This window comes from Dioscorea cayenensis, chromosome 5 (genome assembly GCF_009730915.1).
Source record: "Dioscorea cayenensis subsp. rotundata cultivar TDr96_F1 chromosome 5, TDr96_F1_v2_PseudoChromosome.rev07_lg8_w22 25.fasta, whole genome shotgun sequence".
Classification (NCBI taxonomy): domain Eukaryota; kingdom Viridiplantae; phylum Streptophyta; class Magnoliopsida; order Dioscoreales; family Dioscoreaceae; genus Dioscorea; species Dioscorea cayenensis.
Window position 1 is genome coordinate 18,484,619 of NC_052475.1, and position 26,541 is coordinate 18,511,159.

At 35.9% G+C, this 26,541-nt stretch overlaps 2 protein-coding genes across 3 annotated transcripts; both read left to right on the top strand.

Moving 5' to 3' along the window:
* The first annotated feature begins 450 nt into the window (after positions 1-450).
* Positions 451-10,219, top strand: LOC120261380 (cystinosin homolog). Its single transcript, XM_039269256.1, has 8 exons — positions 451-647; positions 746-875; positions 2,031-2,120; positions 2,226-2,350; positions 2,419-2,461; positions 4,287-4,404; positions 4,508-4,557; positions 9,769-10,219. Exons 1-8 carry the CDS (start codon positions 529-531, stop codon positions 9,919-9,921), a joined length of 828 nt encoding a protein of 275 aa, XP_039125190.1. The 5' UTR covers positions 451-528; the 3' UTR covers positions 9,922-10,219.
* A 10,833-nt stretch (positions 10,220-21,052) lies between these two features.
* LOC120260756 lies at positions 21,053-24,838 on the top strand. Of its 2 annotated transcripts, XM_039268312.1 has the most exons (5): positions 21,053-21,137; positions 21,620-23,046; positions 23,148-23,210; positions 23,352-23,518; positions 24,406-24,838. In XM_039268312.1, exons 1-2 carry the CDS (start codon positions 21,078-21,080, stop codon positions 22,856-22,858), a joined length of 1,299 nt encoding a protein of 432 aa, XP_039124246.1. In that variant the 5' UTR covers positions 21,053-21,077; the 3' UTR covers positions 22,859-23,046; positions 23,148-23,210; positions 23,352-23,518; positions 24,406-24,838. The 2 variants fall into 2 exon arrangements, with proteins under 2 accessions (XP_039124246.1, XP_039124247.1); XM_039268313.1 differs by lacking the exons at positions 23,352-23,518; positions 24,406-24,838 and having other exon boundaries at positions 23,148-23,211.
* Positions 24,839-26,541: the final 1,703 nt, after the last annotated feature.

Sequence of the window (26,541 nt, forward strand, 5' to 3'; positions counted from 1 at the left end):
TGGCCTCGATTTCATACTAGATTCAGAACCCGATCCTTAGTTCGCATTAATTTCCCAAAACACCCTTCCAAAAATAAAAAATTCCATACACCACCTCAATAAACCACAGTAGTTCTCACCGTAATAAAGTCACACCTACAGGGATTTTTTCGTCAGTCTAATTGCTCCATTTTAATTAACATAATTACGAATTCTAAACTAATATTTGAAAAAAGAAAAAAAAAATCTTTGAAACTAGAAACGGTTACGTAGCCGCACACGACCGAAGTGAAGTCTCATATTAATTGACAGAAATACCCTTTTACCAATCAATAATTCCAACCCAGTGTCACAAACCTCACTGTAATATTGATAAATATTCAGGGGTAGTTTTGTCAATATAACTTTCCCCTGTTTTTCCAAAATGGACCTCCATTTTCGGTTAATATAAAATAAAACCATCGACTTTGATCACTGCTCTTCGTCTCCTTCTCCACGCAATCTCTCCAACTTCGCTGGGATTGTTGGATCGAAGCAAGGTTCCCAAAAATGGCTTCTTGGAACTCTGTGGAGATGGAGATCGCCTACCAGGTTATTGGATGGCTCGCCTTCTTATCGTGGTCAGTTAGCTTCTATCCCCAAGTCATCCTCAATTTCAGGAGAAAAAGGTTTGGATTTTATTGAGAATGTGAGCTTGATTTTGGGTTTTCAGGTTTTTTTTTCTTTTTTTTGGGATTTTGAGATTTTGGTTCTTTGTGTTTTCAAGTGTTGTGGGATTGAACTTCGATTTTTTGGTGCTGAACCTTACCAAGCACTCTTCCTATTTGATTTACAACGCTGCGCTTTTCTTCAGCAAGGATGTTCAGACACAATACTATGAGGAGTATGGGTATCAGGTCGGTCACTGTTGTTTTCTTGTTAAAATCTGTTTGTTTTTATTGTAATTTTTGTAGAGGTTTTTATTCCAATTTGTGGATTTTGAATTTGGAGTGGTTTGGTGTTTTTGGGACGTTGTTGGAAAAATTTACAATTGTTTCCTCTTCTGTTATGTCGAGATAGAATTGTGATGCGTGGTGGTTAGGAAAAGTTTTGATTGTTGAGTTTGGGTTATATTAGTGTTTTGGTTTTTTCTAGATTTACGCAGGAGAGAAAAAAAAGGGAAAATTACTAGGCACTCCTTTTATTAGTTTGTTGAGATTTGATTTTATTAGATGTAATCCATTCGTAAAATTGACTCAGGAGAGAAAAATTAGATGTATTTTGTTCATAATTAATCAGGGAATGGATATTTTAGATCATACCCCTGTTAACCTTTTTATGTTGATTTAGAGATTCTATTATTGGATTCTTTCAATCTGCATTGATAACAATTATTTGTGGTCCTTCTTTTTCAATTTCTTATTATCAGTGATTATTTTTTTCCTCATTTTGAAACTTCAAAACTTTCCCATTTCACATGGAAATAGCTGCTTCAGCTTAATGTGTGTATGCTATCCCCTGAATCTTAATTCGAGTGTTTTGAAGTTTTGCTTGCAAATGCTTTTGGACCTTCAAATTTTTTCAATCAATAGAGGAATAAGCAGAAAGGGTGCACCTTTCCTTTTCATTGTCTATTATATATGAGACTTGAGTAAGGTGATCTCCTGTACAACCTTACTTGCAATTCCTTTTTCTTTTACATGCAATATATTGATCCTGTTGCTGCAATTAAGTATTTAAGTGCTTGAGGCCAGCCTGACCTGGTGCCATTACAGATTCATATCTCAGTTTTCAATTATGGTACTATGAAATCTGTAGCTGTTGACCATCTGTAAAGGATGCAAAATAAGCAGTGTAATTTCCTGCTATTTAATTTTTTTAAATAATTAGAATCATTTATCAGTGAAGTATTCATTTCAAAACATAAGAAAGAAATCCTATTGTCCTTTATTTTGCTTCACCATCTCTTTCCACCAAAATTCCATTGTTTGGTTTTGAGATTGTGTTTTTGTCAATTATAAATTATCAATATGTGTAATATTTATTTATTTGTTGGTCTTCTATTGTTTTAGATTATTCCTGTAGCAGCAAATGATGTTGCTTTCTCAATACATGCTGTAGTGTTGACAGCGTTTACATTTTTCCAGGTTCTAATTTATGATGTAAGTATGCTTACTCTTTTTCCTTTGTGTCCTTGAATTTGGTGTTGATTCCTAAAACCTTAGGCTGTAACTACTTGAACTTCTTTTATTGTTTTGGAAGAACAGCGTGGAAATCAGAAGGTCTCAAAGACTTGCATTTCAATCTCTTCCATCGTGTGGTTTTCTGCTTTAGTATGCCTGATTGTGGCTTGGCCTAAACATTCTTGGCTTTGGCTTGTCTCTGTCTTTAAGTAAGGCTTATTTAAACATATGTTTCCTAATATGATAGTGTAACTGATCTTTTTCATCTGCATTTCAGTAACATACAGGTTCTCATGACTGCTATCAAGTACACCCCACAGGTATAACTACTTTTTTCTTTTTTTCCCTTCATAACACAATTTTCTTCTTGAATTTTGGATACTTTTGAGTTATTGGATATACTCATGCACTAAGATACAGTTTAGAGGTACACTGTATAACATGATGGATTTTTTATGTAGAAGAATCACATCAATTTTCAATTGACTCCTCCATGGACCATAAAAAAAGGCTTCTTTTCGGATGTTCAAAGTCTTCAAGGACTTATGGACCATAACTTGTGCCTTTTGACAATGCGTTTCCTTCTATACTGTGTTTGTTTTGAAGAATAAAATTTGTGGAACCTTTATTGAAGGCTTGTTAATGTATATTAGTATGCTATTTATGACTTTGATATTTGTAATTAACTAGATAACTGGTTAATAAAACATATTAGAAGAAGGTTTATATGGCTGTGCAGGTAAGGTTTTCATGTGTAATGTGTAGTCCCTTAACAAAGTTATGATTCATTGACGAAAGAGCTTGGAGAGGAAATCCATAAAACTCATGATGATGTGTTCTTCCAAGATTCCTCAATTGTTTGGGACTAGGTCTTAGCAAGTATTGGGTATATAAATTTATCAATGATCTGGAAATTAATTTTATTTGTTTCTGCATTAGATATGCTAAAATAAAATTCACATAGAAATGAAGTGAGAACTGTGAGTTGCCATGTTGTGACTTCTAAGGAAGTAAGAGGAAAGTAGAAATGTCTAGGGGGCAAAGGTTGGTGACTGTGGGTTGTAGAGAGAGAAGACACCGACCGATGTTGGCATAACTTTTAAATTATAAGTGGAATTGTAATGGTGGGACATTGGGTTCTGTCCTGACAATTGAAGTATCACCTATTGTTGATTTAATGCATTAGGTTTAGGATGCTGGAAAATTTAATTGTTGCATTATTATTTGCACTATCGATATTGTAAGTCACAGAGATCTTCTGATATGTTCCTTTTTTATTTTTATTATTATTATTTTTTTAATACATGGTATGCAGACAAGTAGGTTCGATTAAAATAGCATGCACATTCCCCTCATCATCTTCATAATTTAAATGCAAGGACACACTGATATTAATAGAAGAGTCTTTCAGTTTCCTTAAATGTGGTTTCAAATTAAAAATTTATTCTTCTTTGGAGAGAATGCTATGTTTTACAACTAAGTAGATTAATTTTTCCAGTATGAGAATGGTTTTCATGGACCTGTAATGTTCTCCCGTTTTTCTTCAATGTATCATACTATCCTTGAAAGGAATAACTTATGGCTAGAAAAATTTTGTTTAAAAGGCTTTCATTGAGAGTAATCTGAAAATATGAATAGTTTTATGTGAACATAATGCATCAAACTAACTAGTTTGAGGACCTCGGAGTGTTTAAATGCACTTGTTATTACAGCCATGAGAAATATGAAAATTTTCTTTTTTTATCAAGAATAGCGTTAGTTTATTTATCAAGGTAAAGAAAGCAGAATGCAATTCATTCATAGGAGGCTCTTACTGGTATTAAGAAATTGTGATTGATAATGCGAATGATGTTTTATTGCCAGAATGTAATGACAGTTGAAGATATGTATCATATTTTAAACTAATGTGACTTCCTCAAAATAAAGGAATTCTGTATGAAATAGACTTATGACCAAACTTTGGTTAATAAATTAATGCTGATGGACCATGGGAGGAATGAGACCTGGTTACTGAATTATAAATTCATTCATCATAAAGCATAACTTCTGGTTTTTATGTCGCCCATATTTTCACTAAGCTTTTCTAAATGTCAACTCTAGGCTGACTTTTGTTGTTTACTGACATGGCTTAAAATCTTCTTCTAGGCCTTCATGAATTTTAAGCGCAAGAGCACTGTTGGCTGGTCCATAGGCAATATTTTACTTGACTTAACAGGAGGTTTCCTGAATTTTGCTCAGATGGCTGTGCAGTCAATTGATCAAGGTATGTTTTGAAAAAAGCATTGTTCCTCTCAGTTTTCAATTATACTAAGTTACCTAAATTTTTTACTCTTCTCATTTGCTTAACCTAGCCAATTTTCATTCAGGTTCATGGGTGAACATCTATGGTAATATAGGGAAGACGCTTCTTTCATTGGTATGTGTGATGTCTTCAATCTAATCTCTTAAATCAATACAGTTATAGTTTTCGTGTAACTTTGTTGATTATTTGATATGTCTTGTGCTATAAGTTATTGTTTTTTTTCCTACCAATTAACAATCTCAGAATAGTTGGTCAACTTTTGAGTGACTAGAGCATATCTAAATGGATTTGTTAAAACTTAAGTTTCAATTAACTAGTTATAAATTTTTTTTTTGTTAATTTCCATGAATTTTACCAACTTTTGAACATACAACTAACTATTTTCCGGTGTAAAATAACTACAAGAAATATCAATAGAGATTTGTTGAATATCTGCTTTAGCAATTAACATCTTTAGTAATGGCATTTGACCCACATATGCAATGTCCTTGTATAGGATTTTAATTGTAGAAACAACTCATATAGTTTCTTTTCTTCAATGCTTTTAGGTTTTCCAATTGGTAATTATGATATAGAAGCACATTACTATTGACATGCTTCATTAAATGCTTCTTAGTTGTCTGAATGCTCTGATGATCGCTATTCGTCAACAAAATATCATCGACATATATTGCAAGTACAACACATCCAGATGAAATGTTCTTATAGAACACAGAGTGATCCACATTGCACCTGCGAAAACCATCTGTAATTGCAATTACACTAAACTTTTCAAACCAAGCACGAGGACTCGGTTTCAGACCATAGATCGCTTTCTTGAGCTGGCAAACTAGATTCTCCCTCTGAGCAACATACCCCGGAGGTTGCTCCATAAACACTGTCTCGACTAAGTCTCCATAGAGAAAGGCATTCTTTACATCGAGTTGACAGAGTGCCCATGATCGATTTCATAGCCACCGACAGTAGAATGCCAATGGAATTCAGACGAGCAACCGGTGAAAAGTCTTAGCATATCAACACCGTAAGTCTGAGTAAAATCCACGGGCCACCAACCAGGCTTTGTAGCGATCAACTGTACCATTAGCTTTGTGCTTGATAGAGAAGACCCATTGACAAGTGACGACACTGGCATTAATAGGGCGAGGCACGAACTCCCATGTACCACGAGATCTCAAGGCTTCCATTTCTTCATCCATTGCTTTCTGTCATTGTGAATGTAGATGTGCATCTTGGTAGTTCCTAGGGATCGATTCAGCGGACGAGGAAAGAGCAAAGGTGCCGAAGGACGGGTGAAGATTATCATAAGAAACAAAAAGTGAGATGGGATGTTTGGTACAAGAATGAATACCTTTGTGAAAGGCAATGGGAAGATCAAGAGATGGGTCTACATCATCCGGGGAGACGATCGGAGGGGCAGATCTGGCGGTGGTATATGTTAGCAGCGATAATAAACCTGTCCAAAACGGCTATCAGCTGGATCTACTGGAGGAGGCGTCACACTAGGCACAGGCACAGGTGGAGTGACAGAAACAGGAATAGAGAGAACAATATTAGACGATGTAGTCAACAAATCGTGAGAACCCAAGTCGGAAAAAAAAGATTGAGACTCAAAAAACGTGACATCTATAGACACATAATACTTTCGACTAGTTGGGTGGAACAAACGATATCCACGTTGGGTGCGGGAATATCCGACAGAAACACATTTAAGTGCATGCGGGCACAATTTATCCAAACCAGGAGTTAAATTCTGAACAAAACCAACATAACCGAAAACACGAGGAGACAAGCGAAACAACTTAGTATCAGGTAGAAGACGACGTAAAGGGACCTCCCCCCTAAGGGTGCAGAAGGTATACGATTAATAAGATATATTGCAGTTAAGAGAGTGCGTGCAACATCTAAGATGTGACGATGCTTTCTTTCAGCAAACTCATTCTGCTGAGAGGTGTTTGGACAGGTGGTTTGATGAATAATCCCAAAGGACGCATACAAAGAATTTATAGCAGAAGATACAAATTCTAAAGCATTATTAGTACGAAGACATTTGAGAACAGTGGAAAACTGATTTTGTACTTCCAAAATAAATTTTTTAAGGACATCAACAATAGATCAACGGTCTTTTAACAAATATATCCATGACACTCGGGAAAAATCATCAATAAACACAACATAATAATGATGACCAGAAATAGACACGACTCTAGAAGGTCCCCAAACATCACAATGAATTAGATCAAATGACGACCGACTAGACACTAGAGTAGAACGATAATGCTTACCCAACTGACACGACTCACTTTGAAATGACTCGACCCGAATCTATGGCAAAGCCTGCTGAAGACATTTAAGAGAAGGATGACCTAATCTACAGTGCCATATGAGTGATAACTCGGTGTCCGAAATAGAAGCTACCAAACCACAAGGAATATCATCACGTACCAACGTATACATGCCGTCACCACGATTACGCCCTAAACCAATCATCTTCCCCGTCCGCAGATCCTGTATAGTGCAGTGAAAAGTGAAAAAAGTAACACTACAATTCAATTGTTTAGTGATCGTAGAAATAGATAGCAAGTTGACACGGGAATTTAGGTACAAAAAAAAACATCAGTTAGTTTAAGCTGAGAGGAAGCCTGCACAACTCCTTCTCCAGACACTAAGCAAGATCATCCATCGGCAATTGCCATAGAACGAAAAACAGATGGACAAAGTTTTTGAAAAAAAGATTTTGTACCTATCATGTGAGAGGAGGCCCCGGAGTCAATAATCCAGGAACTGTCCTTGGAAGAAAGAAAGGCACTACTTGTGGAAATAGGAGAAGAGACTATGGCATGAGAAACTGTGCCCTGTAGCTGCTGGAACCGCGCAAAGTCAGCCTGAGAGATACTAACTGTTCAGTACCAGAAGTATGTGACAGATCGGCCAACTCTGTACTAGTATTGACCACTATCGGACAACGGTGCTTATCCCAACAACGATTCTCAGTGTGGCCCGTCCGTTGACAAAAGGTGTACACAAACCTACCTCGAGAAGCACCACAGCCGGCTCCTCGACCACCACGAAAGGAGCCTTTTACCACGTCCCACGAGACGAAAACATGACGACGAAGAGACAAATCCTTCAGCAACGAGACAAGGGCATCACTGGTTATGCCTGAGGAACATCACCATGTGCTCGTAGAACAACAGGAACGGCGAGAAATGAGCGGTGGCTAGCGGTAGAGGTGGCGGCGGCAGGTTGAAGGCTAGGGTTTGGAGTGGCTGCGTGGCGGCTAGGGTTTTGGGTGGCCGCTAGGGTCTAACCCAGAGCTCTGGTATCATGTGAGAATAGGAAAAATAATTTGGATATCAATCAAGAAAAGAGTACAAGGGTATATATAGAAAAATATTAGGGTTTTGTGGTATGGACCCAATATAGCCCATTAACCAATCTAAACTCTAACAGTATCAAATAGCAAGTTGTCTGTGAGGAAATAGAAGCATTTATGGGCAGACTGACTAGTGTTGTGTTTTCCTTGTATGTTACATTTCTGCCTGTTTTGTTTTAGTAGGTTGCTTATTTATGCTCTCCATTTCTTGAATTTATTATCACTAAAGAGAGAAGCATATATTGGTCTCTTTTGAGGTTCTTCATGTAAAAGAAGACTACCTTAACTGATTATGGATCCTTCACCCAAGTAGAAAAGTTAGGTTTTTGTCTCAAGAAAAATGGTCTTGAAAATTCTTAGGAAAACATAAGGTTGTTTTAATTATGAGAAATAAGTGATTTTCTTGAATCCATTGACTTATATGGTTCTGTTAGTGGGGTTCAACCCCAGTCCAATACATATCCCCCACTATAAGCTTAGATGTTTGACATGTGTCACATGTGTTTTCAATGGCCAGGATTTAAACTTAGTTAATATCCTCCCTTTACGCTCTAAAATCCTATTAAATTTTAAATAAACTCTCTCATGCAAAAATTGGACTTTTATGTTTTTTTAGGATTTTAAAAAATAGATTTTATTATTTTTTGCATCAGTTGAACCAATTGTGTATTTACAAAGTAAACTTTATTATTTTTTCTTATTTTCTAAGACATTTACAATAAATTTTATCTTTTCTTTATTTTTTTTATACACAAAATTTCTATTATCTTATATATGTATACATTTATGATTTATTTTTCTCAAATAATCAAAGAAAGAATAATAAAATTAGTTGAACATATCAAAAATTAATTCTCTAATTAAAAAGATTAAAGGTTTTTTTTTCTTTTTACATATATTGATCTATACATTGAAAAAGGTTGCATCATGTTTAAACAACATTGTGAAAATAAAAAAAATTGTATCAACTTAGACCATTTGTGTTATTCTACACACAATCTGGTGGGTGTGAATCAAGCCTTAAGAAAACCGACAATGCATCTTGAGACCTTATACAATAATCATGGTTCTGTTTAAAGAACAAGAAGAGAACTTTTGGTGGCCTTACAAGAAGAAGAGAGTCTCCTATATAACAAAAAGGAAGGATGGAAGATTGAAGAACAAGAAAAGTATATTCATTGAATTCAATTTAGGTTCTAGGACTTCAGAATAGGTTTTGGAGATACATGAGCAAATATGCTTTCTGTAGGGGTATATCAGTAGCCAACCATTTTTTCCGGCGGCATACAAGCAAAAGCTTCTATTAGAAATCTCTTGCCATTTGTCCTCTATAGAAAACTACATTAATTTTTTTAGCCGCAAATTTCAGACTATTTGCGTGAACATAGTTTTCGGTGTCCATGTGTAAACATACCTCTCAGATATAAGTAGTTGTATCACTCATAGTAGGTTGAAGAATGAAGTAATATGTTTACAGTGCAAGAGTGATGATCGTTACATTCACATTATTATTTGCATTATGTAAAAGCTTGCCCTTTGCAATCATTTCATTCTTTAACAAGATGCAGATAAAACACTTGTAATGCAAGGTTTAAAATTTCTAGTCATGAAATTAAGGAAAATGCATGCACATAGGAACAAATTTAAGTATTGGAAATAAGTAAATAAACTTTGATGGCTTTTAATTCAAATAGCTTTACCTGCATGTTTGGTTTTTGTGGCAGTACAATGACCAAATTAGTCTGTTAATGTTAACTCGTAGAATGGATTAACTACATTTGTTTTCTCAAGTATTTCATCTATTAAATCTTCAGAATTTTCTATCGCAGTGCAGTTCTAAACTGTCAAATTTTTTACTTTTATGATTGAATCATTGATTGTTTCCATGTTTTGTACCAAAGTTACTTTGTTTTCATTGGTTGCTTCCATTTGAGAGTTTTATCCTTCTGCAGGAATCGATATCCTTTGACCTTCTTTTTATAATACAACACTATGTGCTCTATCCTGCTGAGAAGGAAGATCAGAAGAAAGATCATCTTAATGATATTGCCCCGCTCTTGAAGTCAGTTGACAAATCTCATGACTCAAACGTGGTGAATGTTTAATATTGTTCTGTGTTTGTCGCCAATGCAGTAGGCAGTGGATGCTATTGGGCCATTGGCATTCTTATCTGTGTAACTGTGCATACATATTTTTGATTGAAAACTTGAAATTGGTTTGACCGAGAGAGCGTCGAAGCAGTGGTTGTTCATACAAGAGTGCAGATCACAATTTCACAAGCATGTAATGTAGTGATGTGTTTTGTTATTCTTCAGGCAAATTGTGCATTTGCAGTGTTTATAAACGCCTGGGATGTAAGAAATATTGATGAATAAATATTGATGAACTTATTTGAAAAGTAAATTACTTAATAGTCTCTATTGATTACTCTTTAATTTTTTTATTGTCAAATAACACCTTTTATTTTTTTTAACCTGTTGGTCACTTCTTGCTTTCATGATTATTCTTTTCCTTGTGAATTTTGAAAATGCAAGGTACTATTTATGGAAGTTGAAATTATTCAAGATTTAATTTTTCTGAAATCTAGTAATAGGGCATTGAATAGCCAAAGCAAAAAAGACGAATTGACCTCTCTACAGTGATGATGTGAAATAGATAAAACAGTTTTTAGTATTTATTCGTTTCCATAATTTAAAAAAAATAAATTGAGTCATTGTTGAAATTAACAGTTAATTATGGGAAAGAGAGATATTTGAAGTTCAAGGTGGGGAATTGTGTTGATATGTTATGGGCCTAATGAAAATTTGGTTTTTAGCTTTCAATTTCTTTTTCACCATTATTTTGGTTATAAATTCAAGATACTTTGGTGAGGCAATGAAGGAAACATTAATACAGTGTAAGTGCACCCACCTCTTTCACCTGCATCCATGTTGGTTGATTTGCAATAGTACAAGTGAGGGTTGGTGTTCTTGGTATATTTAGAAAATATCAAAATGATATGGATGGAATAAAAAATAGGAAAAATTACTTTTTAGTCTTTGGAAAGTTTTCAATTTTTTTCTATTCAATCCCTCTGACTTTTTTTATTTTCACAAAAATCCCTCCTTTAATGTTTGCATTCCTCTTTAGTCCTTGCCGTTAATGACGTCAGTTATGGGGATGTGAAATGGCAACCTTGCCCTTGTCTCAAAAGCAAGTATTGGAGGGTTTTTTCCGGCCATGTCAAATCACCTTTTGGAGAAAAGTTAAAAAGCAATCCAAAGAAACTACCAAAGTCAGAGCCTTTTTATTTCTTTTTTATGTAAGTCTTCTTCTTCTTCATCTTAGTGCTGAAGCATCTCATTTTTTTTATCCTCCTTCGATTATTTTGTTCTCTTTATATTTGTGCACCTTCTTAAGGCTAGGAAAAGAGCTTTGTTAGTTTTGTCATTGTCTCATTTTCTACTCTCCATCCTGTAGAGTCCGAGGCCGAGGCAGTGGGGAAAGTTTTTTAAGGTTCTTCTTGTTTTCATCTTTTATACTAAGTAACAGATGATAGCCTTTGTAACTTTTTCAACTTTCATGTAGGTGTTTATGTTAGTTCCTCCGGTGTGGTTTGTGGGTATTAAGTAACACTTAAGCACTCATAGAAGTCTCACACAAACCAATAAAGAAAAAGCACACAAACAAACACAAGGAGACACACAACGTTGGTAACCCAGTTCGGCGTCCACTCGCCTACGTCTGGGGGGCCAAGCCCGGAGATAAACAATCCACTAAAAGAGGTAAAAATAGATGAGTACAAACACTTGTCACTCACACTCTCAACAATAAAGATCACTACCCTCTCTAGATTGTTTGGTGCTCACACACTCTCCTCAAAGAGTCACTCAAGAGTCACACCTTACAATCTACGAGCAAGGTAACTTATATAGACGCCTCAACGTCCCAAATATAGCACATACCTCTTTTAGAATCTCCGCGGCTACTAATTTAAAAACCTGCCGAAATTAGCTGTTGCAACTCCTGTTATAACATAAGTTGCAACATGGTCCTGACTGCTGACTTGACTGAGTTCTGGTTATGTTGCGGACGACCTCAAGACCCATCAACCTCCCGGTCATGCTTAGTCCGAGTCGATGCAGCCAAATCTCCCGATCCCGACTGCCGGCAACTAGCCTACCTCCTCAGCTCCTCATCACGCAGTCCCCTCGCAAGGGGCGCACGTCCTTGTGCGTCTTCCATGAAACTTGCCAAATTCTCCTAAATTTGGTCTTCAAAGATTCTCCAAACTTGATCTTCAATTCACCCAAGTTTGGTCCTCAAATCTTGCCGTTAATAGACTTCAATGATTCTCATCAAGGATTCTTCAAATCATTCATTCACACCATGAATAGATCTTTCTTTAATTAAGCTCCACCATATTTAGTCTTCAATCAAATCACCTAAATATGGTCTTGATATGATCTTGTCTTCAAGTTGTAATGCATTGCCAAAGATAACTTCACCAAGATCTTCAAGATATTTTGGCTCCATGTTTGAGACTTACTAAAAATAGCTCCATCAAGATCTTCAAGATGTTTGCCTTGCACTCCAAGTCTCCTTGCCATGTCACCATGCTTGCCACATCATCAATTATGCTTTATCACCTTGGTTGCCATGTCACTTGGTCTAGGTGTCAAATTATGCCAATAAATAGTGCGGTTGCACTAACAGTTTATAATCAATAAAAACCTTTTATGTCGTGGCACGATACAAAGGAGAAGGACGTATGCTTCAATTCATTGTATTGAGTTCATGGGAAACAGTAATGAGTGACATTAATGAGCTGTGGGCATTGGACGGTTCTAGGGTTAGGGTAAAATTCGTTACACCTAACTTGTACAAGACGCTTTGCCTAATTGAGTCGGATGCTGACTTTCAATGCATGTGCCATATACATCATACTTTCAACAAGACTGTTGTTGACATCACCATCGAGGACGCGAGTGGGTCAATAGATGACAACTCGGGCTCATTGATTCCATCATAATTACAATGATAATTATTGCTGGTTACTTTTCATTTGTGTGTTATGTGTAATTTATCTCATACATGTTTATGAAATTGGTCTCATGCGAATTAAACTAGTTTATCTGTGTACTAAGCATTCATTATGTGTAATATTGTGCATTTCTGTGTAAATATATACTTTACTGTATAACATTACTTATTCTTGTGTAGGTTTGAAGTTTTTTTTGTGTAATAAAGCATGGCATTGGTATTGTCTGTTTTATGCATTGTCACTAAGGGATGCCTTCTTAGCAAGTATGAACGCAGATGTCGAGAACTATCTGTCACAACATCCTCCGGCGGGGGCGCTCAGTATTGTTCAGTCCTCACAAACAGTTGATAGGTTAACCTTAAAAGTCGGTCAACGCTTTGACAATGTAGAGCAATTCAAAGATTGCCTACGTAGCAACTCTATAAGACAAAATTTTGATTTTAAGTTTATAAAAAATGATAAACTTCGTGTGACCGCCAAGTGCGCTGCTCCAAATTGCCAGTGGCGTGTGCATGCATTGAAAGAGGAAAATGTTGACACCTTCCGGGTGAAGACAATGCAGGCAACACACAGTTGCTGTGGAGGCATTGGTACAATAGCGCACCCGAAAGCAAGCAAAAAATGGTCTCTCAATATGTAATACAGAAACTCAAGGAGAGGCCATTATATAGAGCTGTCAACATTCAGAAAGATATATTATAGGACCATGGAGTTCGCTTACCATATAAGCTTGCTTGGATGGGGAAGGAGATTGCATGGGCCGCCATTCATGGTAAGAAGGTTGGTAGTTACGATTTGCTTCTCTGGTATGCGGAGAAAGTGGCTGAGACGAATCCCAGTAGTTTTGTAATCATTGAGAATGACGGTGAGCGATTTAAACGCGTTTTTTTTCTTGTTTCGGACATGTTTGTTGGGTTTCAAGTTGGGATGAAAGCCATTACTTTTTGTTGACGGAACTCACTTGCTTGGAAAATACGGCGGGATTCTGTTAGGTGCAACTGCCAAAGATGGCAATGAGGGTATCTTCCATGTAGCATTCGTGATAGTTGACAATGAAACAGATGATAATTGGACTTGATTTCTTGCTACCCTCGGGGAGGCATTGTATGGTGAAGATGATTACGAGAAAGTTATTACATTTATCTTAGATCGGTCGAAAGGTCTTGTTAACGCAGTCGTGCGTGTGTTCCCGTCATCACCGCATGGTTATTGTCTGCGTCATTTGGAAGCCAACTTCATGAAGGCCAACTGAAGCCTTGTGAAATTATTGAAAGAACAATGCTAGGTAGTAATCGTGAAAATTTCATATGCGTACACGTCTAAAGAGTTCGATGATGCAGTTAGTGAACTTGTAGCTATATCGACCGATGCACATGATTGGTTGTTACACAAGTCTGACATTGATCATTAGTGTAACGATTTATTTAAGGGTTTGCGGTGGTGTGAGATGTATTCCAATGTAGCGGAGTCTTTCAATGCCTGGATCAAAGAGGTAAGGCATCTACAGATAACAAGCATGGTCGATACTATAAGGTAAGATTAATATACAATTAAATCTTTAATATGTAGTAATCAACAATAATACGTAACAATTACTTTTATTGTGTAAATTCCTCATTTCCCATGTAGTTGATAAAGGTCATGTGTGTAAATATTGGTTACTATGTAAACTAATAGTTCACTATGTATAAATTTAAATACCAGTGTAATATGTCATGTTACTTTGTAATATTTAGCTTTAGTGGTTAATTAAAAGCATGAGTTACTATGCGCGATTACGATCTCATGTATAGCAAATTATGTTTATGTTCATTAGTAACTCTAACCTGGCTTCGCGCATGTTAATACACAGGTTTAAACTTATGAACATGCTTACTGAGCGGCGCGAAGTGTCTACCATGTGGGACACATACCTTTGCCCTGAGATACGAAAGAAGGTTGAACAAATCGTCGAAAGCAGTCGGTTTTCGCGGGTGGGTCGATCAAGCGATGACACTTACGAAGTGATTGACGATCATAATAGTGCTGTCAACCTACGCGTACGGAAATGTTCCTGTAGGAGATGGGAAGCACATGGACTCCCGTGCAAGCATGCAGCTGCTGCGATTATGCAAACAGACACATATGTGCATTGCTATGTCGATGAATATTTTACAGTCGAATCGTATCGTCGTGCATATGCAGAACCAATATACCCAATCCATGACAGTGACAAGCCATCGTATGGCTCTTGTCAACTCAGAATGCGGCCACCAATAGCAAAAAAATGACCCAGCCGTCCGCAAAGGAAACGGATCAAATCACAAGCCTTTGATGTGCGCGATTTACATTGTGGAAGATGTCACCAAAGTGGATATAATCGACGATCTTGTAATGCAGTCATTGCGGACTAGCTATAAAAACTCCTTTATGCAGTTATTTTACCTTTTGTCAGACATTTATTATGTGCAAGTGTAGCTTCACATGTACGAAAGCATGCGTCTTCCATGTGTATGCTGACAATCATATTTCCTCATGTTTAATTTAAGTTGTAATTGTGTGGTTAATCAGTTTCCTGTGTATTCAAAGTTTTTCCTGTATAATGTTTAATGTTATTTTTTAGAAAAACTACTATGTTGTGTAAAAGTATAAGATTTTGTGTCCTGAAGAGTGTTATTGTGTATACAATTGATACTACTATGTAAAATACGAGTAAGTTAGATTTGTATTTGTGGAGATTGTTAAAATCCGACTATCTGGATTCATAAATGATTTAGTTACAAACATTTGCATTCTTAGTTCCATATTATGAAAATGTTCTCAACAGCTGTCATCTTTGCCTTCGTCTGCATGTACAGTTTCTTCTGCATCTTTGATGTTCTCCATGGCAGGTTCTTCATTCGCTACAGACTCCATGGTAAGTTCTGCGTTCTGGGTAGTAACAGCATCGCCAGCAGTCTCAACGGCAGGTTCTGCGTCCACTGTAGACTTTGTGGTAGGTTCAGTAGCCTGGCCTGTCTCCGTGGTAGTTTTAGTTTTCGCTTCAGCATTTTTGGGTAGTCTCCGTGATTGTGTCAAATAATTTTTCACCGTATTCCATCAATTAATATCCGTGACACGTAACGCAGTCTCAAATACGGGATGTCCCCCACGGCATGTCCAATCGTTCTCCATTTAAAATTTGCTCTATGCAGCGTACGCAAAATGTTGGACAGTCGTTGCTTCCTGGGGGTTATTGGGGGTAGTCACACACATGCTCTAAAGGTAGATCTCTGAATTTATGGTGGTCCATATTAATCTCTAGGCATACCATGTCAACGGCATCTGAGTCATATATAGACGACTGAAGTGAAGAGTAGTGCATGTATTTTGAATTCTCCAAGTCAAGTGTTAGCAAATGATAGTGGCTGTTGAAAACTATTGGCATAAGGATAATGTCAGCGTTTTTGTAGCTAAACATTATATCCTCCATCGTGTACACAGCTAGGTCTGCCGTCGATTCCGACTTCTGCATGGCAAACGCCTGAGGACACGTGAAGACGGCTCGTTTTTGGAATGCTAGGGGAGTTGAGAGTAACTGTTCACTAATGATGAGGACCAGGACATCGATGATATCGTCCGGGACTTGATCTTTACCTTCGAGGAGAACATAAATGCTATCACGCGTTGTGTACGCGCACTCATTCCTCCACACTACTGAACTGAAAAAGTATGACAAGAAAAGATCAACGTCAATCATATATTACACACATATAAAATAGGTTATACAGTTACTATGTATATTACACACCTATTAATAATATTATACACTACCAACATTATTGACAGATATATAATGTAATATAAACATATATAGCCAATGTTTACACAACTACAAACTTTATTTACACATGTATAATGTAATATAGACATGAAAGCAAGAATTATCCAAAGTCAACAAATATTACCTGTCCACTCTGGTGTTCAAGTAATGTGTAATGGTTGTCCATTCCAACATGTTCAACCTCCCGAAGCCTACGTACTTCTTTTTTTGTGGGAGAAAACCAGGAGAGGTCTTCACTTCCGGGGTAGTCTCTCTCAGTGGTCCCTCGTATGGCACTATTACAAGAGAATTGTTTTGCTCTGTTCTATTCTTTATCCCAGTTAGGGATTCGACAAGTGCTTCCATTTCTTGTAAAGCCTCTTGGTCAGTATCTGTTGTGTCTGTTGAAGTGGAGTCAAGTGGGAACATTCTCTTTGGCAGGGCTTACGCAGGCGGTTGGTTTTTTGGACCATGTGTCCTTGTGCTTCGTGCTCCCTTTTGCGCAACTTTCTTGGGTACTTCTTTTTTTGGCGGAGTTCTCTTCAATGGGGCCTTCCTCGTCGGGGTCCTGACTGGAGCTTTCTTGGGTGGAACCTTCTTCGCTGATAGTTTGGGTGGGACAGCCTTAGATATATCTGCCTTAGCTGTGCGACCCATTACTCGCCTTGGCGGTATATCAACTTTACCACCTTCGGCGGTGGAAGTCATTGCAACAAGTACAGGCTTTGTTATAGGGCCAGGTCCGGTAACAAGTGTATGTTCTGCAATGAGGAAAGGCACTGGGCCATCAGGGTTGGTATTTTTATTTATAAGTATAGGCTCCACAACAGGGGAAGGTGCAGGCTCTGTAACAGGGGACGGTGGTGGGGGTTCTCGGGTGTCATCAGCATCAGGAGCGTCAATGGCCGTTTTTGAAGTGTCCCTTTCCCAAGTTAGGACATACCGGCCTCTAAAACATTGCACTACCCGCTTGAATCTCCTACCTGAAGAAAAAGGAAGAGAAGGATCCGTTGGTTCCCGCTGTATGTTACTATCCAACGGCGGTGACCTTGATACGACCCTCCGCCACCTTTCATCGTTCGCGTCGCGCTCATCCAAATGCGCATGCATATCATGAACTTCCTCTAATACACGCTGTAAGAGGTTGCGTACATCATCGTTGTTTTTCTGTGATTGACGGCGAGAGAATTTTGATAATTTGTCAGGGGAAGAATCCTCCCTGGATCACTTCCTTGCCTGTTGTCTGCTTGGTTTTGTTGATGATTGCTTGGGAGGGGCATGCTTTCTTTCTACAGGCCTCGTTTGGCGGGGAGCGTCGTCCGGCCCTTCTCTTTCTCTCGGCCACTTCAGATGACCTCTCGTAACCTTGCTTTCTAGTTTCTCGGCTTCCAAAGCCAATCAGTTCAGTCTCCTCATCGTTGACTGGAACAAGCTCATAGAACTGTGACATTGGACATATATTACACAATTAAGCCTTATTATACACATGAAATATGTAATTTACACATGAATAGGTTTTCTCACTCAGGTAGTCTTTATTATACATAGGAAAATATATTCCCATATATGTACAATGTACTATACATATAACATTAAGGTTATACACATTTAAACAATGTTATACACAGGTAATAACGCAAGTCGCATATTTTTGCTATAATTTCACACAGGTGGTTCACAAACTTACTTCTCTTCCTTTAAATGACTTCAACAGAGGACCGATTGAAGTTACCTTGATGTAATTGGTTTCCCATAACACATTATACGAGGTGTCCTTCCTAGTCGCTATTTTTTCACACTGCTAGTTACCTTGTAGAACCAAATGATGAGGGCGACGGTGCACCCTTTCAAGTAGCCTGCGGTGGTGTAGTTTCCTTTACATCGCATCTGTCCACGCTCGGCAATTGTTGGGAGATTGGTCATCAACCACCTGTAAACCGCATAGGCCCAAGCATAACGCCTAAGTGAGGAAAGATCATTAGTGTACCTAGCTGCAAATATTAGCGCGTTAAGAGAAGTGCTGGGGAAGAAGATGGTAGCCATGAAATAGACGACCAGAAGCATCACAAATGTCTCCTCGTCATCGCCTTTTTTCGCACAAGCTTGTATAGATTGTCTTTAATTGCGTCACGATGACGATTATGCATTTTACTGAGGAATGTCTCCTCAAACTCGCATTGGACCTTCTCGTTCTTGAACGATACGATATCCCATTCGCAACGGAGACCAAGAATGAGTGCTGCGTCTTCTGGCCTGAATGACAGCATGCCCTCTCCTATCTCAAAGCGCTGGGTGTGATCATCATACACCTGCAACAACGCGTTAATCATCCCTCTCTCTTGAATGATGGGTGCGACATCCATGAAATGGACAAAAGGAGTGCCTCGGAGTATCTTCTAGTGCCGCCTGTTCATATCCTTCGTCAATACGGAGATCAGTTCTACAATAGGAGCTAGGTAACACCTTGCATTTACAAATGTTGTCGCCATCGTCTGTTGTGGAAATAAAACAAGTAAAAAAAACATCAATATCTTCATCACAAGTGTGCTTATTTTACACACGAAGAAGGTATTGTACACAAGAACACCTTATGTTACACAGGAACTCAAATATTACACAATAAGATGCACAAACTAAATGACAATCTGGAGTATATACGCATCATCATGATAATGTCTTATTTCACACACAAACGAAGCAATGTTACAACATCTAAACACCATGTATAGCACTACCATCCACATACTTGATGGCCCGTTTTCTCACCTTTCGGTTACGATTTCCTTTGAGAAACTTCTTCTGTGGCCGGCCGTCAACAGGAGAACAATAGATTCGGAGAAGATAAAAGTAGATGCTCGCGAGGAAGACGACTGCTGGGAAAGGGTTCTCCACTGGCTTTCGCACGATGTATAGAAGACGAACAGTCGCCAAGATTGGAGAAAATCGGCTGCGAATCTCAACGCCTAACAAATCCAACTGTCCAACTGTGCGTGGTTACCAAGATATTCAAGGGCATAGTCATCATTTCACGCGCCTGGGAACTTTCTCCATACATGAAGAGCATTATGGTAACTTCTATAGCCATTTAACACCCCAATTAACTCCATTTAGGGAATAAGGGCTGAAAAAAATACCCAATAAAAGAGGGACTAAAAAGGAAGTGAAAACCTTGCAGGGATTTAGAGGAAAAGTGTAAATTTGGGAGGGATGTTTCAATACTTTCTTGTAAAAAATAATAAGTCAAAAAAGAAGAATTGTAATGTATTAAAAAAAATTGCCAAAGGGACACTAATTCTGTTAATTTTTTTTTAAAATTTTAATTTTGTAACTTTTTTAAAAGAGTACTTCTCTCATTTTAAAATTTAATAAAGTTTGTTAAAAAGGTTATGCTAAGATTTTTAAACAAAAGGGATTCATTTTTTAAGTAAAATAATTTTTTGGAAATTTATTTTAATTGTCTGAAAATCACCAATGTACTTGTACCCTTATAAAGTTGAGATTCCTGTCTATACATAGACCACTTAACCACCTATTACCATTAAATAAAAAATTTTGGAATATCTTTTATTTCTTTTATATATTTAAAATTTCACATCAATTTTTGTAGTAGGTATATTTAACTCTTTTACAATATTTCCTTTCCCACTTTTAAGCTAGTCATTTATAAAATACATCTATATTTTTTAAACATATTTAATAACATAATTATTATATTTAAAACGTAATAAATAAATTAAAAAAAATAATTTTCAGGGTATTTAGGTGAAAACCGAAGGATTTTTTTTTCTCTGATAAGTTGTTCAAATGATTTAGTGCACTAATCTAGTGTTAACCTTGTGGATGACAACGTTTTTTATATATAAAATATTATAATTTTTTTTTTATGAAGTGCGATAAATATATATTAAGGACATTTACAGAGATAGAGTAAGCTCAATAAACATCTATGCTTTTTTATATATAAAATATTATAATTTTTTTTTTAATTTTTATGAAGTGTGATAAATATATATTAAGGGTATAGAGATAGAGTAAGCTCAATAAACATCTATGCTTTTATTTTTTATGATTTTAAAGATTTGATCTCAGGTTTTATCTAAAACAAGCACCTCATACAAAAGACCAGGTATCAAGAAGTGGTTGATAAATTTTAATATGTCATGATAAAAATGAAAAAAATTAAACTTTAAAAGGGTATAAATGTAATTTTAGAGTATCACATGAAATATATGTGAGAGATGAGTCTCCATAGTCCAAAAATGGTAGACCTTTAAAAAAAAAGCAGGAGACAGTACAGTATAGTACATACCATTCAGAGCAAGAGTTGGTGAAGAATTATAATTACAAAAATTGGTTTAAAACTAAATATTATTATTATTTTTATTACTACTAGTTTTTAGTTTTGTCATTTAACACATTGGTTTCCCGGGGGCAGAGGTCTCAACTCTCAAGTTTCCATGGCCTCACTTCCTCTTAATTTCTTCAAGATAATGATTGGGAATTTCAGGAATGCCATGGTATTTGTTTTCTTCTTCTCTTTTCCCCTATGTCTGTTTTTCATCTTCCTTTTGTGTTTTCTTTCCATGTTGCTTTCCTTTCAGTTTGTGGTTTGGGATGCAAAACATGGCAATATGATGCATCAATCATCATTTGTGTCCAGTTTGGTAGTGTTTCATAGTTAAATTTTTCAACAACTGAAGAATTTTTTTAGTAGTAGTTATTGTCTATGTTTTTATAATTCTAGTTAAGCTTCCTGTTCATGACCACATTTGCATTTCAATTTTTTTGCTTTACTTTCAGAATTTGTGGTTTTTATGCCTGCTTGTTTCAGTTAAAAGTTAAACATGACAATGTGATGTGATAAATCAATTATCATTATTGTTAGCAATGTGTTTTCATAGTTTATTTTTTTCTTTCCTAAAGATTTGGAAGGACTTTCTTGTTTCTGATTATCTATGTTTTTCACCATGTTTTCTGATACTAATTAATCTTGTTGTAGTTCATACCACCTATATGTATTCGAACTCTTGAAGGCTTGCTTGAAAAAAACTGTTCCATTGAGGATTCTAATGGACATGTTTGGCAAGTTAAGTTGTCTTTGCTAAATGGATCTATGGCTTTCACACATGGATGGAGGGATTTTGTGTTGGATCATTCAATAGCAGTTGGAGAACTTGTGGTGTTCAAGTATGTTAATTCTGGGTCAAAGTTTCATGCCCAAATTTTCGGTACAAGTGGTGCGGAGAGGGTGAAATTAATTCAGCCTGAAAAATGTCATGAAGAGTTGAATTTGGACAAGACTGTCAGAAGATCATCGGTAAACAATGATTCTAGTATTCAGGATCAAGAGGAAAAAGAAAAACCAGAAATGGCTGAACATTGTTCAAACTGCAGCAAAGATGATCGGAAAAGGAAAAGTGTCAAAGTTGAAACACATGATGAGGAGATACATTTGAACAGAATGAAAATTAGAAAACTTGCAGAAAATGATTTGCTCTATCTCAATGAGAGCATTAAGAAAGATCTAGAAGAGAAAAGGGCATGTTCTGTTGCACTTGACAATGGATTTTTTTCAAAGAACTTCGATGGCAAAGTTGCTACTGAATGCAAAAGCATACCAAAAAAATCCCAAGTTTGTGATGATAAGTTTGAGCCACCAAATGTTCGGTTCTCTGCAACTGAGTATAAACCACCGATGCCACCAATTGACAAGGACTCTAGGAAAAATAAAGAAGTACACAAAACTTATTCCAGAGACTATCGGAAAACAGTAAACAATGGAATTCCTAAATATTCTGAATGCGGCAAGGTACATGTTGAAAAACATGCTCATAAACTGAAATCTTATGCTGTGTGTAGCAGATATCTTGGTGGTGTAAAGACTAAAATTGTGAAACAAGAGCGTTGTCCTGCTCCTGATATCAAACCTGGCAGTCCTCAAGCTCCAATTAATGTGGAGACTTCAAAATCTGATATCAAAAAGGTGTTTCCTGTACAATGCTCGAAAGTATACCAGAAAACTCAGTTGCCCAGCCAAAAAATGATTGATAAAAAAGTGCACACTCCTGAAAGAGGTGCCATGAGACCCATCAAGTCTCATAAGGCAGCTGCTGCATGCACTGAAGCCATTGGCAGAAATCAAAATCCATCAAGAGGCATTCTCAACAAATATCTTCTCACGGAAGATGGCATTTGTCACATTGTCGATGATGATTCTATGACTACACCAGGGAGTTAGGAGAAGCACTCCTGTTGAATTTTGTATGGTTGATAAGAAGGTTACTGCATGTCAAGATGGGGGAGCAATTATGCCTCAACAACTTGCTATGGGAGGATCTTTTCGTCAAGATGGACATAGAAATCATATGGCACTAACAAAGAAGATACAAAATGATCACCATACCAAATCAAAGTTGGATCACTTGGGTTTGTGCATTGTTGAATCTCGTTTTGAAGTTCCAACTTATCGATTAGTTTGGTTTTTGTTCTTGTTTTTATCTATGCTAACTAGAACATCTTTGTCTCAGGAACTTCATCCAAGAACTTAATTGTTGTTCCTGGAAAGAAAAAGGAACATGATTTGATGAAGGGTAATACTCGTTGATCATGACTTGCATATATGTGCATAACACAAGTGTCAATTTGCTGCAAATAAATTAAATTTGTACTAACTACTGAAAATCATGGCATTATTATGTTGGTATTTACTTTAAGTTGTATTGTTATTATAGGAAAAGAGCCCAATGCATTACAGGGAGATCAAGGAAACATGGTTATCCCCAGTTCCAGGAAGAAAAATTGTATTCTAAAATGTGAGGAATTGAATTCATTTGACCTTCATCACCCGAATTCCATCAATACCAGATTTTCATTCCCAGTCAATTCTCTGCGGCGGTTGGTCAGTGAATATTTAGCTTAATCCTATTTTGACTTCATTATGTTGCTTTATTAATTGAGCTACTATTATTGTTTAAGATGGATGTTTGTTTCTAATAATAGATCACACATGCCATTCTGCACATATTACTTCCTAGATTTACACTATCATTGTGACTTCCAACTTGTTCTACCTTCTTTTGTACAGAATTTTTAGTAATTTAAATTTCTTTATGTCCATTAGTGATTTAGAATATGTGCAATTCTTTCTCTATACTTGATGCGGAATCAGTCATTGCTATGTATTGGAGTTTTAAGTTGTTCACAGAGCAATATTGTTTAGCTTCATTGTGATTGCCATTACTCACTACATGCTTTTAGTTTGCTTATGCCTTCTATTCAAGAATCAATCATTTTGCCAGAAATTACATCTTGGTTCATTTTTTTTTTAAAGCTGCCATCATGCACCTTGCAATGTCATTTATTGACATTTTAATCACCTTTATGCACATTGTAAACCTCAACAATTTCCACATTCACCATAATATGCTAAAGCACAAAATCCTTATTGTCAAAGATTGTCCATGGAGAAGATAATGTGACTTTGCCAACTCAGTACTTTGTTAAGCTATGATATAATTCTTATAGAATTGATCATATTATCAGCCTCTTGCTCACTAATCTTTGTCGAACTTTTAGTTTGTCAATGCTTAAGATGTCATGTCATTAAATCCTTTACAACTCAATTTGTTGATGGTACCATGTATTCTACTGTCTTAATGGGGTATATCAACCAATTTGCTAAGCTAATTTTCTTTATAGTCTAATTGATTTTTATCATGCAAAGCATTCCTTTTCTTTTAATGTTTTTGGCTTAAAACTGGCATTTTAAGTTTGGTTGATCTGCAGGAGATGCCGAAAAAGTTGCCATTTTCTCTTGGACGAACACCGCATAATAGGAAGGTGATTATTCTCAAGGATCCATCGATGAGACTTTGGCCGGTACTTTATCTTGAGGACATGAAGCACATAATTAGTGGCTGGAAGGAATTTGCTGCAGCAAACAAAATCCGACGAGGTGATATTTGTGAGTTTCAACTGATCAGTGAATCAGAATACATACTCCAAGTTCGAATCACTAAAAAGTGAACACAGTCCTTGTTCTCTCGGCAATTACTTGGCTCTCTCTCTGATGATATTAGTCCTATTCTAAGTTTCAAACTGATATCATACTGTCTTTGATATGATGTTATAATGAAGTGACAAACACATAAATTATTAAAATTCGCTCATCGATGTTGATTAGTATCTTTTGTGAATATAAACCAAAAAACTTTGAAATTCTGACAAAATGGTTTGACAAATTGATCACTGATGTTACTGTTGAACAATCATAAGTATTTCTTAAGTGTAACAGATTCTATTCAGAAATATTCTGTTTACATTTAACATTTTTCTTTCATTTTTCTTCTGCATGTATCTGTTGTTCTAGACATTTTTACCCAGATGTTCTTTAGGGATCAGTAATTGAAATACAAACATGGCGTGTAGTGCAATGCCACATATGTACAAAAATGCCCCAGTAAATGTTGTAAATTTGTAAAGGTATATATGGAATTATGAAGTGTTTGTGGTGGTATGTATGACAGAGAAAAAAAATTGTTTTATTGGTAATAATAAGGTTGGAATAAGTTTTTTTTTTTGCTTTAATTTATAAATAAACTAGTTCGGATCATTTTATTTTAGTATAAACCTTATTTTTAAATTATTTGGTTATTTAATCAGGGCTTTTATCTTTGATCAAAATACTTATAAATATTAATTCCCATTAGTAGAGAAAAAAAAAGAAGAAATTAAAAACCGGTTTTGGTTGGGGTTATGTGATTAATTTGGATGAAATTTTTTTTAGTGGACATAACTTTAATTTAATCAATTCTAATAAAATATAAATTTTCCTTGAAAACAATTTTTTTTTAATTAATTAGTGATCTTTCTTGTGGGAGAAAAAAACTATTTGCTTAGTGTTCGGATTGAGGTCTCTATCAAATTAAATACTTTATTTTCTTGCAACATTTCTTTGACGATACTTCATAAATTCAAATTTAAATATATATATATATATATAAATTTAAATTTTCCATAAGCGAAATTAAAAAGTCCAATCCAAATCACTAAACTAATCAATTTGAGAGTTATATATATATATATTAAATTTAAATTTTATAAGGGATAAAAGTATAAATGTATATATATATATATATATCCAATTCTTTAATTCAATAAATTATAATATATTTTTTTAATTCCTCTACTCATCTCATTGTCTTCTTCCAAGACATTTGCTTGTTTTTGAAGATATTTTTTTTTTCTATTGCTTAGAATTAATATTTTTTTTTTTTTTATTGTGATTTTTGTTGTATAAAAAATAGTATAAGATTTTAATCTCATTGTAAATTATAATTTTATCATATTTATTTTTTATATAATATTATTATATATAAAAAATTTCATAAGGCAGATAAAACTTACATTTGAATACAGATATCCGATATGATTTAAACTAGTATCTGATTTTCGGTAGCCGGTTTAAACTTCGTTGAATACAGATTGAATTTTTTTACTGATCCAAAAAATTGAAAACTTGATCCAGTTTTGAAAACCCCTAGGTAAGGGTAACCATTACTATTAAGAAAAATTATTTATAAGTCCTTATAACTTTTGGTTCTTCCTGACAGTCTACTTTTTCAATCCTTACTTCCTACTTTAATTTACTTTCGAGTCCTTGTTGTTAATCAAACCCTGTGGCTTCTTTTTTTAAATACCAAAAATAAGTGTTTTCACCTCCTTCCCTCACTTCTACACTACACACTCACTTGGATGTTGGTGAGATGATGAAGACTCAAGGTCTATCGACTTCCTCATGATGAGCCTCTTCCTTCCTCATGATGAGCCTTTTCTTTGAAGGCCTAGTGACTAAAATTGGTATGATTACTTTCGAATTCAAAGATGATGAAAGGGGAATTAGGTTTGAAATTCAAAGACGAG